Genomic DNA, 17,995 nt, shown 5'->3' with positions numbered 1-17,995 from the left:
CACCTGACGACGAGAGCTCGCATCCATTCAAGTAATATCTGAAGTAAAATGAAAAAAAAGTTTGTTTGCTTTGCTTTTTCCTGTTGCTGAAATATTTTCCAAATTTAAATTCAAGCAATTTTGTAATACTGAAAATTAGTTCAGCATTTTCAAACCCTGGATGAAATATCCAAGTTTTTTAATAAAGAATCTATTTCAACGTAAATTTGCTGATACTAGGTTGGTTGTTTGGGTTTTCGGTGCCGAAAAAATATTTCTCACCATAATCTCATCTCCTGCCCTACATTTTAAAGCACTCAGCTGGCAGCACTTGTTCTTAAACAGCTGACAGCTTAAACGTCAAACAAAAAAATATTTTAGGAAATTTCACTTCCTTAAATTCGAGGACGAATATAAAATTTATTTCAAAAGTAGGTGAAATTCAAAGTTTGCCAATAGAAAAAAAACGCTAAAATAGTGCAAAATCTATACAACAATCAAAAATGTGTAAAATAAATAAAACAATGAAAACATAGTGCATAAATACAGCTGCGAAGTTGTGAAAAAAAAACATTGCCAAAGAAAAAGATTACTAAAGCACGAAAACTAGGAAAACTGCAGAGGATTTTCTTGTTTGGGTTAGAACACCCAACAGAGGAAACACACATTTTGTTAAAAAAGCTTTAAAAGAAAGTAAATTTCGCTGCTTAGGTCAATAGCAGTGGGGGTGTAAAGGAGCTGGTAAGCAAAATTCGAAAATGTGTTTGCTAATTAAAAAGAAAAAAGAAAAAAGGAAATGTATTGGTTTTAATCTTGAAGTTATCTCGGAAAAGATTGCTTTAAATATAAAATTTGCAGGAGTTATTATTTGTAGATCAATAACCTTAGTGCATATATATGAATGTGTGTATATGCTAAGCTGTAAATTAGCTCAGTGATGGTATCCGAACTCCCTCGCGATCAAAAGTGTCTACAGGGATGGTACAAGCAAGCTGCCAATAAATTGATTTCAAAATCAATTGTGTTTGAGTAAGAAAAAATTGCGTTCGGCGTTGTTATTATCAGGGCCCGTATTACGTTTTACTATCCATGACCAAAAATCCCAATATCTCTGAAATAGTGGATCAGATTAATGACATATGTGAACCAGCTGGGAACTTGGCCCGATCTTCTATTTTCTACCGGCGAAAATTGTCGAACACTTTTCTGCTTAGAGATGCAGAAGCATGGGCGCTGATTACATTTGTTGAGGTGGCTTTAAAATTGTTCAAGAAAAGAGTTCTTCCAAAGATTTACGCCAAAAAGATTCGGTGGCAGAAATTACCGAAGAAGATTTAGTAATGAGCTGCACTAGCTTTGTGCAAACATTTATGTACGTAGTCCAGAGAATTAACACACAACGGTTTCGCTTGTTAGGACTAGTTATACGAATGAGAGCTGATGCAACGTTGTGTGCATAAGCAACTTAAACCACGATTTGAATCAAATATTTTCATGGGCTACTATGAATGGCTTATGTATAAACTCGAATAAGTCAAAATGTATTGTTATTCATAGAAGGTGTTTTCTAACTAATGATTTAGAGAATTTAGTGTTTGACAATTCCGTTATAGAATACGTAGATACGGTGAAAAACTTAGGTGTAATTTTTAACAAAACATTGACATGGAAAGACCATATTTTTAGAACGGTTGGAAAAGTGTATGGAATGCTTCGTACACTATGGTTAACACAGTATTTCACGCCTTTGCACATAAGACTAATTCTGGCTAAGGCGTACTTAATACCTACGCTACTCTATGGTTGTGAGATTTACTCAAACTGTGACTATGTGTGCAAGAAAAAAGTGAAAACACTGTTCTTCCTCCATAAATTGATACCCACGAAGTAACCTGACTATCTATATCGTAAGCTTATTTTTCTGCAATCATTAAGATCGGTGCTTCTTCTTACGCACATTAGATACCGCACGCTAACCTCTGAACGCCAATTCTTTCTTACTGTAATACGTCTTTGGAACCGCCTACCTACAAGTTCCGACTCTTAAGTAATGCTCTGCACTTCAAAAAAGAGCTAACATCATTTTTAACGACTCTTAAACTGGATCTCAACTTTTTAAAATGTTCATATTTAAGTCCCTTTCCCTTTCTCTGTGTCTTCTTTCTTTATTTGTTAAATACTATTCTACCTATAATCAGCTGTCTTTTAATATTTACTAATTACCTTTCTTTAGTTTTAAGATTTTTATCTAAAAATACATAAACATTTAACTATTATCTGTTATATTTAATTTAATTTGATTAATTTAATTAATTATTATAAATGTTCAATTTTTATAGCTCATGCTATTCATGACTAGCACTGTTAAATAATGTCAAAATTGTTGTGCTAGGAACAAATTTTCAAATAAAATACTAATACAAATACAACGGAACAAAAGAAATTCTTATCGGAACCCGCCACAGAGCCTGGAAGTACTAGGTAGAACACGATCTTAATGGGGAGAATGTGAGGTTGCAACAACAGCATTTAACACACGTTGCCACTTAGTACACCAAAAGTTCTTATGGGCCTTTTCGTCTACTTATATCGGGGTTTTTACCAGAGTACCAATATTGAAGCATTGGTAAAATCGTACTTATGGCAGTTGTAGGGTGTATGCTGGGTTAACATAATCTCATAACTTTCTGTGCAAACTTGTGCACCTTACGCCATAACGGGGACGAATCACTACAAAAGTCGTAATAGCTATAAACTTAAAATTGAGGGACGCCTTGCAACCTTAAAATAGAAGCATGATACGAATAAGGTCCACATTTCTTAATGACCCTCACACGAAATTCTGCTGCAGTATTTGAATTTTTAAGTTTTTTTAGCGCTTTTTTCGCCTAAAAGGATTTCTTCACCCTTGCTCTAGTCTACTCCCTGCCAAATGATGTATGTATTTGAATAAATAAAACTACTAATATGCTTACTTTTCTCTTTCGTATAGATCCTCACCCTGCACACTTCCAATTCAGGTTAACCAAAACAAATTCCTATTGACATAATCAGTGCTATTTACGCCACGCCATAAAATGAGTGGCAAAGTACGTTTAAAGGAAAATGGCTACCTTGATGAAGATCCAATGACGCTACAAGATATTATCTATAAATATATATGCGAAAATTTGGATGTTATCAGTTTTGAAGATGATGATATGGGCGGTAGAATGCGTCATCTAAATGAAGGCATCGTTTTACCCAATGATATATGCGACCGGCTTTTGGAAGCATACCAACGTTTTCGGCGTCACTTGAGCGATGAGGTTATAAATTTGTTTCAGGACACAACTCGTACATCATTGAAAATCGTACACTTGCGAAATAGTAATCTATCGAATGAAGGTGAGAAATGTGTTATTGCATAATTGGATACTACATTATTTGAAATGTGATCTAAATATACATATCGCACACCTCGATCAAAACAGCGTTCAACAAAAAAAAAAAAACGCAATATTCAGGAAATATGAAAAACGGACTGCCTCCCGCACATGCGCCAATGCATTTTTTTTTATCAAAGTCCTTCCTCTAGCTGAGGTATTAGTAGAAATCGAGTATACAGTTAGGCAGTTACTGAATTGGGAAGCCCGGAGGTACTCACAACCTTAAAATTTAAGATTTTTGAGTTAGCCACCTATTAATCTACGTGCGCGATATGTATGTACATCCAGATGTGCTCAGCAAGTTCAGTTGTATGCTTTGAACGACAGCGTTGTAATGAAGAGAGGCCGAAGTTAAGTACACCCTAACATAATAACTTACATTACAGTTATTATTGCACTATCAAAAACATATCGTCGGCTTATATTCAATACCCTTTATCTGCAATTTTGACGAAAATTAGTTTTAGTTGGTCACATTTTTTCTGACTCAACCTATATCTATGACATTAAAGTCAGCTTTGTAACGTAGCTTAAATGGTATTATTTCTCATTTTGAAAATTCCTCTATCAGCAATTAATTTTTTTTTTCAAAAGCAAAACCCTCTATCAGCATACATTTTTATACCCAGCTATACTTGGGCGCATCCCTTGAAGCTTGCTCCGTAGAGGTCCCAATTAGACTGGGCGGGATTAAGCGAAGGCGAGAGGTGCACATGATCGACCAAGCGGGAAAGGCGTGGGTTCAAGCGCGGGTCTATAAAGTGTCGAAGATTATGTGTAGGTCTTACAACCTTAGACTAACAAAGTTGCTTCTATCATTAAACAGAGAGGACTGTAGACTCATGACGGGTATTCTGACTGGACACTGCCTTCTGACGTCACATGCCTTTAAATTCGGCTTGGTCAGTGACAGCATATGTTGGTATAGTGTTAACTACTTTATACTCTTTACTTTAATTTTTAAACTAATTTTTAATTGAGTTTTCGTGTTAACTTAAAACTTTTGAATAACTTCAAAAAAAGAAAATTCTAATTAGTTGGAAAATATTTAAACTCAAAAATAAATAAAATAATATTTTTAATATTGGCGATTCTACCAACGGACCTACAATTACGAACTTTAAAACCTAGTTAACTTAATCAAAGAAAAGTTGTCGAAAATTATTAAATAAATTACACTATTGAAATTCTTGTGCATGTAATATATCTGTGCTTGTGTTCCTAATACATTTGTGGACCGGAAGCAGTACAAGTAATAAGAATGCTTAGAAGTGCGCTACACACCTTTAAATGTTTACAAATTCGAAGAAAATTTTTATATATTCAACATTAAACAATCATTATTCTAACTATACAAAGACAAAACAAATTGTTGATTAGAAAATAATGAAATGAAACTTAAATATACTTCCATTAATAAGCAACATTCTGTGCAAATTTCATATACAGTCGCTGTTAATTGTATATACGAAACTTAAAAAAAAAAAAAAAAAAAAATTAGAACAACATTTAAGTGTAAACTTGCAAAATTAAATACATAGTTAAAGTTTGAAAACAAAAACATCTACTTAACTTAATAACTGTGACGAAATGTGAAATATCTGCGAAACAAATTGAAACAACTTCTAAAAATTGGATGTACATATATATTACGTCTGATGGATTTAATATCTATAAGAATTATTCAATGCAAAACTCAATGAATTTAAATTTAAATGCCGCTTAATTTTAATAAAAGAGACCAAGAAATTGTGTATCTAAACGAAAATCGTGTTTATTAATAACAAAACTAAGCAGCTTAAAATAATTTTAAAGAACCGCTGACCCATTGACAAAATATTTTCACGTCCTATCTGATATTTAAATCAACATTGGCATTGAAGAACTGAAAGAATACACGAAAATGTTTGAATTAGACTAACGCACTCCATTTGCAGTCGTATATATTAAACTCGAAATTCATTAAGATAATACCGCTAATTCCTTCCTACAATTCATTTACATATATATCGAAATATTTTAATACTCAACGAAACATCGTCATTTTGTATACCATCTGTTGGAATCACTCGTAACCTTTAACGTCCTCTTCACTAATTACAAAGCCATTGCATAACAAAACCATTGCATAAACAGCAACATCGATGTATTTAATGAATATCACGTCAAAAAAACGCAATTGATTCACTTTAAATCTTTACCATCATATTTTTTTATTAAATTTAATTTTAAGTATAATTTTTATTTTAATATTAAATTTAAAATTTTCAATTATAATTTAAATTAAAATTTTAAACCCTTTAAATTTTCAAATTTATTTTAAGATTATTTTTATATTTTAAAAAATTTACTTATTTTTTATATAAAATTAAATATTTTATTTAAATTGTTAACTCCCTTTCCAAAAAAATTCTTAAATATTTTCTAATTTGCAAATTATTCATTTAATTTTTTTTTTTTTATATGGTTTTACGTTCACCAATACGAACTCGTAATTTTACTTATTTGGAAAATCAAAATAACAACTATACAAATAACACAATGAATGGCTCACAATACAAGTCAAAGTTCTAACATTAATACAACACAAAACAACATCTCTAATATAACACAAGATACTTCAACACAAGATAACTTTACAAATATTTCTTCTACTAAATCAATTAAATTACCACAATTTTGGCAAGAATCTCCCAATGCCCGGTTTTTACTTGTTGAAGGACAATTTGAAATTAACAATATCAATGATGATAATTTAAAATTTCAAAATGTTTTAGTTTCTCTTCAACGAGATACCATATCTAAAATTTTAGACGCTATTAACCCTCCTCCTCTTTTCAATAAATATGATACAATCAAAAAAATTTTATGTGAAAGATTTTCTCTTAGTGAAGAAAAACGATTAGAACAATTATTTTCAAAAACTGAACTTGGTGATCGTTCACCATCTGAATTATTCAGATTTATGAAATCACTTATAGGTACTGACTCCATTGTAAGTCAAGAATTACTTTTCAAATTATGGATTCGTAAATTGCCACAAAAAATACAAATCCATTTAACTTCTAGTAACAATCAAAATAAAGATGAAGTAATTATTTTAACTGACAAACTTTTTGATTTAATCAACTAACCTCATTCTTCCAAATCTCCCGTAGTCTCAAGTATAAATAATAATATTTTAGAACAGTGCATTAAAAATTTAACTGAATTAACCACGGCTATTTTTCAAAATTTAAATAAAATTTCTAATGATATTAATCAATTACAAATCCGTTCAAAATCTAAAGATAGAAATAGATCTAAATCTCGAAATTTTTCAAGATCCAGAAATTTTTCAAACAATCGTAATTTTAATTCACAAACAAATATTTGTTGGTATCACAAAAAATTTAAGAATAACGCTCTTAAATGTATACCCCCATGCAATTTTAATCAAAATCATAATTCAAATTCCGAACAAAATTTAAACTGAAACAATCCATTATGACGGTGACGGATCAGCAACAACAACAACAACGGTGACGGATAATGGAACTATTATTAAACCTACTCGTCGCCTATTCATATTTGATAAATTCAATAAACTTAATTTTCTTATTGATACCGCCGCAGTTGTATCAGTTATTCCTTTTTCTAAATTTAAAATTTATAAAAGAAATTCTGATCTTACTTTGACTGCAGCAAACGGTTCTTCAATTGAAACTTTTGGTACAAAACTACTTAAAATTGATAATAAGTTTTCAAAATTACTTAATGAATTTCCATCTATTACCTGTGAACCAGATTATACTAAAAAAGTTAGACACCATACGATTCACAGGATAGAAACAAAAGGTATTTTACCATTTTCGAAACCCAGACGTCTTGATCCAATCAAACTTAAAATTGCTAAAGCTGAATTTAATTTTTTAGTTAAAACGGGTATATGCAGACCCTCAAATTCTCCTATTGCATCTCCACTTCATCTCGTTCCTAAAAAAGAACCAAATGATTGGAGACCTTGCGGAGACTATCGAAGACTTAATTTTATTACTACACCAGATCGGTATCCTTTACCACATATCCACGATTTAACAATTGATTTAAAACACAAACAATTGATTTCCAAAATTGATCTTGTGCGTGCTTACCACCAAATTCCAATGGCAGAAGAAGACATTCATAAAACTGCAATAACTACCCCTTTTGGAATGTTTGAATTCGTAAGAATGCCTTCCGGTCTACGAAACAGTGCTCAAACTTTCCAACGCTTTATTAATGAAGTATTTTATGATTTCGATTTTGTATTTACATACATTGATGACATTCTTATTGCCAGTGGTAACGAAGATCAACATATACATAAATCATTTAAAATCAGTTTTCAAAAGACTTGAAGAATATAATTTAAATATTAAACCTTCAAAATGTACTCTCGGTGTAAATAAATTAAATTTTTTAAATTAAATTTTTTTAAATAACAAAATTTTTTAGGTATGATAAATAACTATCACAGATATATTAAAATGTTAGCAACAGAACTTAGTCCTCTGCATGAAATGTTAACACATGCAATTAAAAACAAACTCAAACAATTAAATTGGACAAATGAAACCACAACAGCTTTCGAAAATGTTAAACAACTTTTTGCTAAAAATACTTTACTTACACATTTCGACAAAAATGGTACTTTATCATTGGCAGTAGATGGAGCAGTTCTTCAACAAACTAGCAATAATATACTAGAACCCTTACCATATTTTTCAAGAAAATTAACTACAACAGAAACTAAATATTCAACATTTGATCGTGAACTTTTGGCAATTTATAATTCAATTAAACATTTTAAACATTTTCTTGAAGGTAGAACTTTTACAATTTATACTGATCATAAACCTTTAATCCATGTTCTAAATTCTAAAGTAGATATATCTCCTCGCCAACTACGTCATCTTGAATATATTGCTCAATTTACAAATGATATTCAATATATACGTGGAAAAGACAACATAGTTGCCGACAAACTTTCCCGTATTCCAGAAATAAATGCAATTTCAACTCAAGATATAAATTTAGAAACTTTATATAAAGAACAACAAACTGATACATTTTTACAAAAAACCATTTCTGATCAAAATTCTAAAAATAATTTAAAAGAAATTCATATTCCAGTTATTAATTTAAATATATGGTGTGATGTTTCTCTACAACCTTTTCGACCTTATGTTCCACATTCTATGAGAAGAATTATTATATTTGATAAAATTCACTCATTGTCTCATCCAAGTATAAGAACAACTAGAAAATTAATTCAAAATAAATATTATTGGCCTAACATGCGTAAAGAAATTAACGATTGGACTTCATCTTGTATCAATTGTCAAAAATCCAAAATTTCAAGACATACTAAATCTCCTATTCAAAAAATTCAAATACCATCAGGTCGATTTGAACATATTCATATGGATATTGTTGGACCTTTTCCAGTTTCGATTGAAAATTGTTATATTTTAACAATTATTGACAGATTTTCACGTTGGCCTGAAGCTTATCCACTTAAAGATGTTTCAACAAATACTATAGTAAAAACTTTTATTCAAAATTATATACCACGATTTGTTATACCATTAAATATTACAGTAGATCAAGGTTCACAATTCACAACAAAATTGTTTACGGAATTAACTAAACTTTTAGGTTCTCATAAAATTCATACATCTCCTTACCATCCCCAAGCAAATGGCATGATGGAGAGATTTCATCGAACTTTAAAAGCAGCAATTATAGCATCAAACGACTCGGTTCATTGGTCTGACATTTTACCATTCATTCTACTTGGTTTAAGAACTTCTATTAAAGAAGATTTAAAATGTTCATCTGCTGAACTTGTTTATGGCCAAACACTTAGAATACCTGGCGAATTAATTATTTCAAATAATAATAAAGAACATGATTTTTCTAATGACGCTCTTCACAAAATAAGAGAATATTTTTCGCTTGTTGGTTCTAAAGTCTTTCATCATAACAAAGAAAACTTTTTCGTTCCTAAAAAATTAGAAAATTATGAGTATGTTTTTGTTAAAGTTCTTCGTAAATCTAATTTAGAATCACCTTATGAAGGACCTTTTAAAGTTATCTCTAATAAACATAAAACATTTACAATTCAATACAAAAATACTATTAAAAATATTTCAATTACGACTAAAAACAAAAAAGGTTACATTTAATATTAATTAATAATTTGTATGTTTTTTTGGAGGGGGAGTAAATATAGTGTTAACTACTTTGTACTCTTTACTTTAATTTTTAATATAATTTTTAATTGAGTTTTCGTGTTAACTTAAAATTTTTGAATAACTTCAAAAAAAGAAAATTCTAATTAGTTGGAAAATATTTAAACTCAAAAATAAATAAAATAATATTTAAAAAAAATAAATATTTAAATATTTAGTTAACCACCAAAGTAGGAAGTGCGGGTTGGAGGAGGAAACGATCGAGCACGTCATGTGCTCGTGCCCTGTACTTGCTACTAGGAGTGATACAACTCAGATCTAGAAACAGCAAGAGGCTTAAGTCCTAGGAAGCTTCTAGTATTTGCCAAGAGGACGGAGTTATTTTATAACATAGGTCCTGGTTTTTGATAGGGTTTTTCAGTTTGGTCGTTAAAACAAACTTCTGGTAACACTACGGACTCAATCAGTCTATGTGAGGTCCTCATGGACCGGCCAGTTCAACCTAACCTAACCTATACTTGTTTAAAGGTACAACAGCTTTAATAAGATAACGTTAGAATGAAATGGTGTTACGGGCCGGGATAGACTTAAGATTTCCTATATCAATGCTATCATTGTCTAAAAATGTTTTGATTGGACCAGGTACCTTTGTCCGTCCGTCCGCGGCTAACGTTTTTGATAATACCTGCTTTGAAAATGAACATCATGATCTTCCATATGAAGCTCTAGCGTTGCCCACTATTAAAAGGCGTCATTCTCAAAACACGGTTCAACATAAACGCTACTTCCAAAAAACTAATTTTTTCTTTGCCCTACAAGAACCTCTATCAACAATATTTATTATAAAATGGTTTTCATTCGAACAGCAAAAAGCTCTGACTTTTTAACTTAATTAAGCCAGCTTAGAACAAAAATCTGATTTTAATACACAACGGCATTTTTCATCACCCATTGGGGCACTTCATATTATAAGCAATTCACTATAAAGCTGTCAAAACGTTTTTTTTTTGTTCAGCTTAAAGAGGAAGACATTGAAAATCATTCCACCATATATAAATATGTAATTACATGTAAAAATACATCAGATATCGGTCATATTCAGTTGATTAATTGGTTAAGTTCGAATTATATTTTGCATCACATTGACCTTCAAATATAAGAATAATGTTAATTATGAAAGACTAGTTTTTGCGCACATGCAAATCTTGTACTTATTTATCTTGTATGTACTCCAATTTAAATTTCAACATAAACCACTTTCTGAGTGTATTGTGAAATTAAAATGTGAATGCACAATAACCCAGCAAACATTTTCAAAGCACTTAAAATTTCGTATTTTAGATAAAAAGTGTTTCCGAAATAAAAGTAGTTTGATATATAAATGGAGGGCCTCATTTTCTATTGGAGTGTATTTAGAGGTTCCTATCTATCAACACAGCTAGTGCCAAATTATGAGTCCGTGTTTTCCATCCTGCTGTTGTCGTTGTTGTTGTTGTTGTAGCAGTGCTTCGTCCACCTAATAGCTACGACCGATCACAAATTGTCATCAATATCCTCTAACGGGAGTCCAAGGAAACTTGCTGTTTCAACAGGGGTGGACCATAATGAAAGGGGTGTTAGAGGCGTTGGTTCCACATTATAATTAAAGAGATTGTGTGTGTCATGTGGGGACACATTGCAAGCGGGGCATACATTTTGTATGTCGGGGTTGATTCTGGATATGTAAGAGTTTAACCTGTTACAGTATCCAGAACGAAGTTGGGTCAGAGTGACTCGCGTTTCCGTGGGGAGTATGCGTTCATCTTCCGCAAGTTTTGGGTACTGTTCTGGATTCACCGATGTAACCCCATTTAATTCCATCCTGCTCTACTCTTAAGCTTAAGTTTACATAGTTTTATTATTTAAGCTCTTTATTATTAATGGGATGCGATCAACACAGTAGCGGACAGCTTAAAGAGACGAGACACTATTTGGGAGTGGTCGACGTCCGAACTTAGAAAAAGCGAAAAGCTATATTACATATATCAATTTTTCCTATGCTTGGTAAAGAAAAAAATGTCAACCATTCAAATCAAAAAATAAAATAGGCCATATTTCCACTTTTTTAACCATTGAACACATAACGAAAGTTTTAATTTCGAACTTCGAAAATCAATATCTATGTTTTTGAGGCTAAGTTTCAACCTCTTCATAAATAAGGCGAACATTTTTTTTTTGTTTTGGATCAAATCCTTTTTTTATGATTGAGCCATAAGTAACAAATTAATTTCGAGCTATCTTCAAGTAAGTTTCTGCAGCATAATTATGGGCTCTTAAAGTTCGAAATTATACCTTTCATGATTTTCTTCCCTTTCTCATTTCAAAAGTATACTGCTTTTTCTTTACAAGTGTATATTACAGCAGTTATGGCGGGTTGAAGGTAGTTTTCAAGTTTTGTACTTCGAAATCTTGATATGTTTTGAAGCTTACCTTTGAAAAACGGATAATTCTTTTTTGAGCTTATCTTCGATCCATGTCATAAAACGAAATATTGTTTGTTTCACACATCTTTTACTAATTTTATTTTCATTGTTTCTTTTAACAGGTTTAGAACTTCTTATGCGTCACAAATTATATTCACTTACTATATGGTACTGTAAACAAATCAATGTTCATGCGGCGCGATTGCTAACACAACACGGTGAGGGTTTACGTTCATTGGAGCTCGGTATAAATGCGCATATGTTGCAAAAATGTGAACCGAATGAAAAGGAGTCTGTTGATTTTCAATTCAATTGCCCGCATCTACGTCGTTTGGTTTTGAATGGTGTCGTATTACATAATGGTTTAAAGCTAAACTCCCTATACGAATTGACGCATCTGGATTTGACATCATGCATGTTAGCCACCTTTAGTTTAGAGGTGTTAGCGACTCTCCCGCTCTTACATACGCTTATCTTATTCAATGTATGGCCAATTGCAAATCAATTACAAGCAATTTGTATGTTACGGCGTTTACGTACATTGGATATTTCGATTAGTAATTCTGGCAATGGGCATGGCACATACGATTTGCCTGATCAAACATTGGAAATGTTAATGAATAATTTGCGTGAGCTAACCCATTTAGATATATCGGGTACAAATTTGGCTGGCAATGGTGTGGCTACAAAAGAATCAAATTTTAAATTACGTACCGATATACCGGGATTGGAATCGCGTATACAACGTCCCTTACAATTTTTAGGTCTCTATCATACTGCACATTCAGCTTGCAAACGTCATGACATACCAGCAATGGAGGTTTGTATGCTCAGTATTTTTAGTAAAAAATTTTTTTGTAATATTTCTTTTTTCCAATAGATTGCCGGCGATGCAAATGAATATCAAATTTTAACAGCTGCGCGATATTATTATGATCGTCCAATGCTGCTAACGAGGGTATATGATTTCTTAGTAAATTCAAAAACGTTCAATAACTTTGCTGTGTTTCAGGTTTTGAACGATTTGTACCACCTTTTCCGATTTGAAATTTGTAAAGATATACATCTTGCATTGGATTCTGTTCTAACAGCAATGGATAGACATTTGAAATTCAAACACATGCAAATTTCCGGAAGGTATATTAAAACATAAAATAACCAATTTTAGCCGAAAAAAACGGTTATTACAACATGATCGTTTTCAAATACTGTTATCCCTTTACTAACTTCCACTGAAAGAAAATGTCATCTTATTTTCATATTCTAATCTCATTAAATACCGTAAGTTCTTAAATTTGGACGACTTAGTGAAATATCACCCTACCTCAGCTGACAGTTCGAAAAAGAATTTGTTTCGAAACTCCTTACCTCATAATTTGATGACAGAACACTCTAAGCTCTCTACTGGAGCATAAACTCAATACATTTTGAGCTGAAATAGTGCGCTCCTCAACCGAATTTCGAAATAGGGCGTTACTAAAAAAAAAATTCAAGAAATAGATGTTTTTGAAAAAAATTCTATGGCAGGGCGTTCTTCAAACGAAATCCATTATTTGGTTTTTTCAAAAGTTTGCAGAGATTGGGTGATATTCCACTCAGCAGTGGATATGCTTGCAATGACGAAAGCTGTAAGGTACTGCTACTGCCGATTACTATTAACTGTGGATAGATTATTGTGATAACGAGGGCATTATTTGTATTGCTTACGTGATATTTCTACGGTGAATAGTTGTATATCAATTCACTTCTAATTCTAGTGCTACACTCTTCTACATAGTAAAGGGTAGCGATCGTTCAAAATTCGGCACACCGTTAAGAAATCACATTATTCGGACACTTTTGAATGGTATGGAAACACATATTACGGATGATACAATGCTTCGAAATGGTTATCTAACATTAACGCAATTTCAAATGCCAAACGATGTGGTATGTTTCGAAAATTGTATTTTTTTCCGATTTTCAATGATTACACAATTTTTGGCTCTTATTTCTTGCAGCTGTTCGAGTATGAACGTCTCATAAAAGTGCTTTTACATGGTGTCTCAAAGACCGAACAAGAAGGTTTTGTGCAAAGGATAGCAATATATTTATTAAACACTTTGGCGTGTCAAGTGGATGGTAAGCAAAAACTGTTTCTGGGTGAACTTGGTGTCGTTAGTGTGAGTATTCGTTATGAAATGTGTTTTGGCTTGCAAAAATATTAAACACAATTATATTTTATTTCTCTTAACTCCAGACCATGTTAAGTTTAATTAAGGATCGTTTAACACGTTCGGTATTTGATGATGTTATGGAAGTTGCCTGGTCAACAATGTGGAATGTAACTGATGAGACTGCAATCAATTGTAAGAGATTTTTAGAGGGACGTGGAATGGAATTTTTCTTGAAGTGCTTGCGTGTAAGTATGGTAGTGAATGCTTTGCAGTTGATAATTTTCTAAAATGTTTTGACATAATTTTCTCATTCGTAGACTTTCCCTGATCGTGAGGAATTACTGCGAAACATGATGGGACTTTTAGGAAATGTTGCCGAAGTTAAATGGTTAAGACCAAAACTTATGACACAAGAGTTTATTGAGGTGTTTGCGAAATTATTAGATTCATCGAGTGATGGCATTGAAGTGAGTATTTTTTTGTTGTAATATCCTATTTATTACATTTATACTTTAAACAAAAGGTGAGCTACAATGCTGCTGGTGTGCTGGCACATATTGCATCCGATGGACCTGGCGCATGGACGATTGAGTCCCCCACCCGTGATAGCGTACTCATACGCATGGTAGAAGCTATTAAGCGCTGGGATATAAAAAGTGAACGAAATATAAATTATCGCAGTTTTGAACCAATTTTGGGTTTAGTACGTTGCTATGAGACGCCACAATGTCAACATTGGGCTGTATGGGCATTAGCCAATTTGACGCAGGTAAGTGTGTTTTCTTACTTATCTTGAGTATTTGACTTCGTTCTAATTGCAATTGTACACACAGTGCTGGGTAAAAGGTAAGGTAAGAACTGAGCCAGGAATGATCGAAGTTTTTTTTAATTCAGAAGTGGGATAGTTATGAGAATGCATTACTTCAGATATGAAGTTATTGAATATACAAAACATTTCGACAAATCTTTCAATAGTCTGGATAACCGAAGAATCATGCAAAAAAATATATCCGTGTACTTGAGGGTTGAATGGGTGGATATTTGCCGGAAACTGGAGTATTTATTTGGACAAATAAGCTTATACTAAGGTCTAAACATATCGATAATCCCTTTCCCTAATCCCACTTGTTATTATCTTCATTGTTGAAGCAGAAAGTTACAAATATGAACATACAGACCATTATTAAAACCTCCAGGATACACTATTTGCATAACGGACAAAAGCATACATCTTTCAGAGATCTTTTGTCTCGAATACATCCAAGTAGTGGATAGCCACCATACTATTCCGCGCCATATATCATCGCCTTTAAGCGGGATTGCTCCTAGGTAGTGGTTTGGCAAGAACTCCGAGTGCATTTTTACCATAAAAGGTTATCAGCGAAAATTCGGAGTCGAGATCAAACATGTAGGTCCCGTTCCCCCAATTTTAGGAGAAATTGAAAAAAGGGGAATGATGCAAATTGGAAAACAAGCTCGGCCTAAATCTCGGAGGTACATTGCGCCTTGTATGCCTTTTTTTAAGATGAGTATAAAAGAAGCACTTGTTGGGAAGAGTGATGCTACGTTTGGTGACTGTGATAGTTTTCGCTGTTTATGCAGACGAACTTTCTAGTTTCGAGTTTTCACTAACTTATATTTGATGAAGGAAAGCACTTCGTTCTGCCCAGATCCACTGTGGTCGCCAGAACCTCGCCTGCTAAATATTTGTATGAAACATTTATATTTGTAACACCCTCGCGTATTTGAGGTTGACAATAGAGTTGTTTAAGCTCTGAGGCTATAAGGCTTTGCATTGCGCTTGAATTGCCCCTTGAATCCCTTTCTTCTTAATCCAGATCCAGATCCACTTTCTTCCCAAAACGTCAACGTCATTTCGCTCTGCGTGGAACAATGACGTCGTATTAATTTATTGCAATTATTTTAAAAATTTATATACTAATTTTATTTACTTTTAGGTTTATCCAGAAAAATACTGTCAACTTGTTAAACAAGAGCATGGCATTGAAATATTGACTGAATTGATTGAACATCCATCACCATATGAAGAAATAAAATTGATTGCTCGCAAAGTAATTGAAAAATGTACACATTGGTCAAATTTGTTGCTCGGTGGTTAAGCTACTACGTCCATACATTATGCGCTCATATAAATGGATAGAGTATAAAATTAAATACATTTTTCAATACTAACTAGAATGAGAAAAATCTAACATGGCTTACAGATAACAAGAAGTAATCAAATGAACAACCAAACACAATTTGTAATAAATTCGTTCTTTACTTCCTTTTCAAAAAACAACAAACAAGAAAAACAATGTTTATTTTTTAAAGATATACTGTTTATTTAAATTATACACGATTATATAATATAATTATTAAATAATGTAAAATTAATAAAGTAAGAACGAAGTCGCGCTAAGAAATGCATGGGTTAAGCTTAATAATAATAATGATATATTATTAATAAAAGGAAAAAGCGAAATAATATTTAATAAAAATGGTTGGCGGAAATAGTTTAGAGTAAATTGAGTTACTTATCATTTCATTATCACTACACTGAATCCTGTATATAGAAGTTTTTTTTGCTCGAAATAAGATATTTAATATTATAAAAGAAATAATAATAGAAAAGAAGTGCTAAACATTTCATGAAAAAATATAAATAAAAATAAAACGAAAAAGTTCACGCAAATTGCTTAGTGAATTTTTGTCGATATGAAAAACATAATTATATATTTATAGTGTTTTTATGTTCATTCTTTATTTATAAAAACAAATGAGATTAAAAACTCACTAAAAATATAAAACATTACGTAAAAATCAAAAATACAGAAAACACTACTCCAGCTAGCATACGTAGATTAAGCATGATTAAATATATGTATTTGTGCAAACATACATACATTTATTTTCCATTGCATAAATATGTAGTAATATTGTAAACTGTATTTGCACATAAGGTCATTACATTACACAATGCAAAAAAAAAAAAATAGGTTCAAAAGACTGCTCTCTTGTTCGCAAGCGTCCTAACTCGACGATTGTTTAAGCATGCCCTATTTAGGAGCGATGAAAGAGTTTGTTGGCGTATATCACTGCAAATTATTCAAGTAAAGCTGAATATTCACAATCAATTAAGATAGGGTATTTTTAAGTCAACTGTGAAAGTGTGTTTTCGAATGCCAATCAACGAAGTGTGACCGTCTCCTCAGCCGTCGATGTGGATGAAGAATTACATAAAGGTTGTGCTGCTTTTTCTTTGTCGATGGTAAATATATGGTTTAAAGGTGACCGTCTGCTCAAAAGATTTTTTATGCAGCGAAAAAGTCATTGCTTCTGAAGTATTTCCAATGTTAACAGGAAACAACTTTTAGGACCCATTTTTTTAAGGTTTTAATGCTTAATATTTCTCTAAACACAGCAAAACAATTCACATGAAACCGAAATTATTAATTTGAGAAAATTTTTTAATTATTATATTAAAAAAATTTTATCGAAAAACATTATGCACGCTAATTCTGAAATGTTTCCAAAACTAACAGGGCAATAAAAATATCCCTCGTAACGAGAATTGGAAATCGGAATAGAGTTTTTATTGGAAAAGTTCTTAGATATTTTCGCCAAAAACACCCAATATAAAATATCCCATTGGGATTAAATCTTTTGATGATGAAGCCAGTATGATTTGCCCCGCTAAGAAATTTTTGTTTGTTTATTCCGTTTCATCTTAATGCAAATGGACTCCTACATCT

General features: G+C 32.0%; 1 protein-coding gene across 2 annotated transcripts; it reads left to right on the top strand.

Moving 5' to 3' along the window:
* The first annotated feature begins 338 nt into the window (after positions 1–338).
* Positions 339–16,971, top strand: LOC137253244 (protein zer-1 homolog). 2 transcript variants are annotated; one of them, XM_067789819.1, is made up of 11 exons: positions 339–720; positions 2,972–3,366; positions 12,207–12,904; positions 12,965–13,042; positions 13,097–13,221; positions 13,842–14,013; positions 14,085–14,246; positions 14,324–14,485; positions 14,558–14,707; positions 14,764–15,009; positions 16,199–16,971. In XM_067789819.1, exons 2-11 carry the CDS (start codon positions 3,057–3,059, stop codon positions 16,358–16,360), a joined length of 2,265 nt encoding a protein of 754 aa, XP_067645920.1. In that variant the 5' UTR covers positions 339–720; positions 2,972–3,056; the 3' UTR covers positions 16,361–16,971. The 2 variants fall into 2 exon arrangements, with proteins under 2 accessions (XP_067645920.1, XP_067645921.1); XM_067789820.1 differs by lacking the exon at positions 2,972–3,366.
* The last annotated feature ends 1,024 nt before the right edge of the window (positions 16,972–17,995 follow it).

This window comes from Eurosta solidaginis, chromosome 5 (assembly GCF_040869045.1).
Source record: "Eurosta solidaginis isolate ZX-2024a chromosome 5, ASM4086904v1, whole genome shotgun sequence".
Taxonomy (NCBI): Eukaryota; Metazoa; Arthropoda; class Insecta; order Diptera; family Tephritidae; genus Eurosta; species Eurosta solidaginis.
Note: the sequence above shows the minus strand (reverse complement) of the source record. Positions and strands in the feature narration are given on the sequence as shown.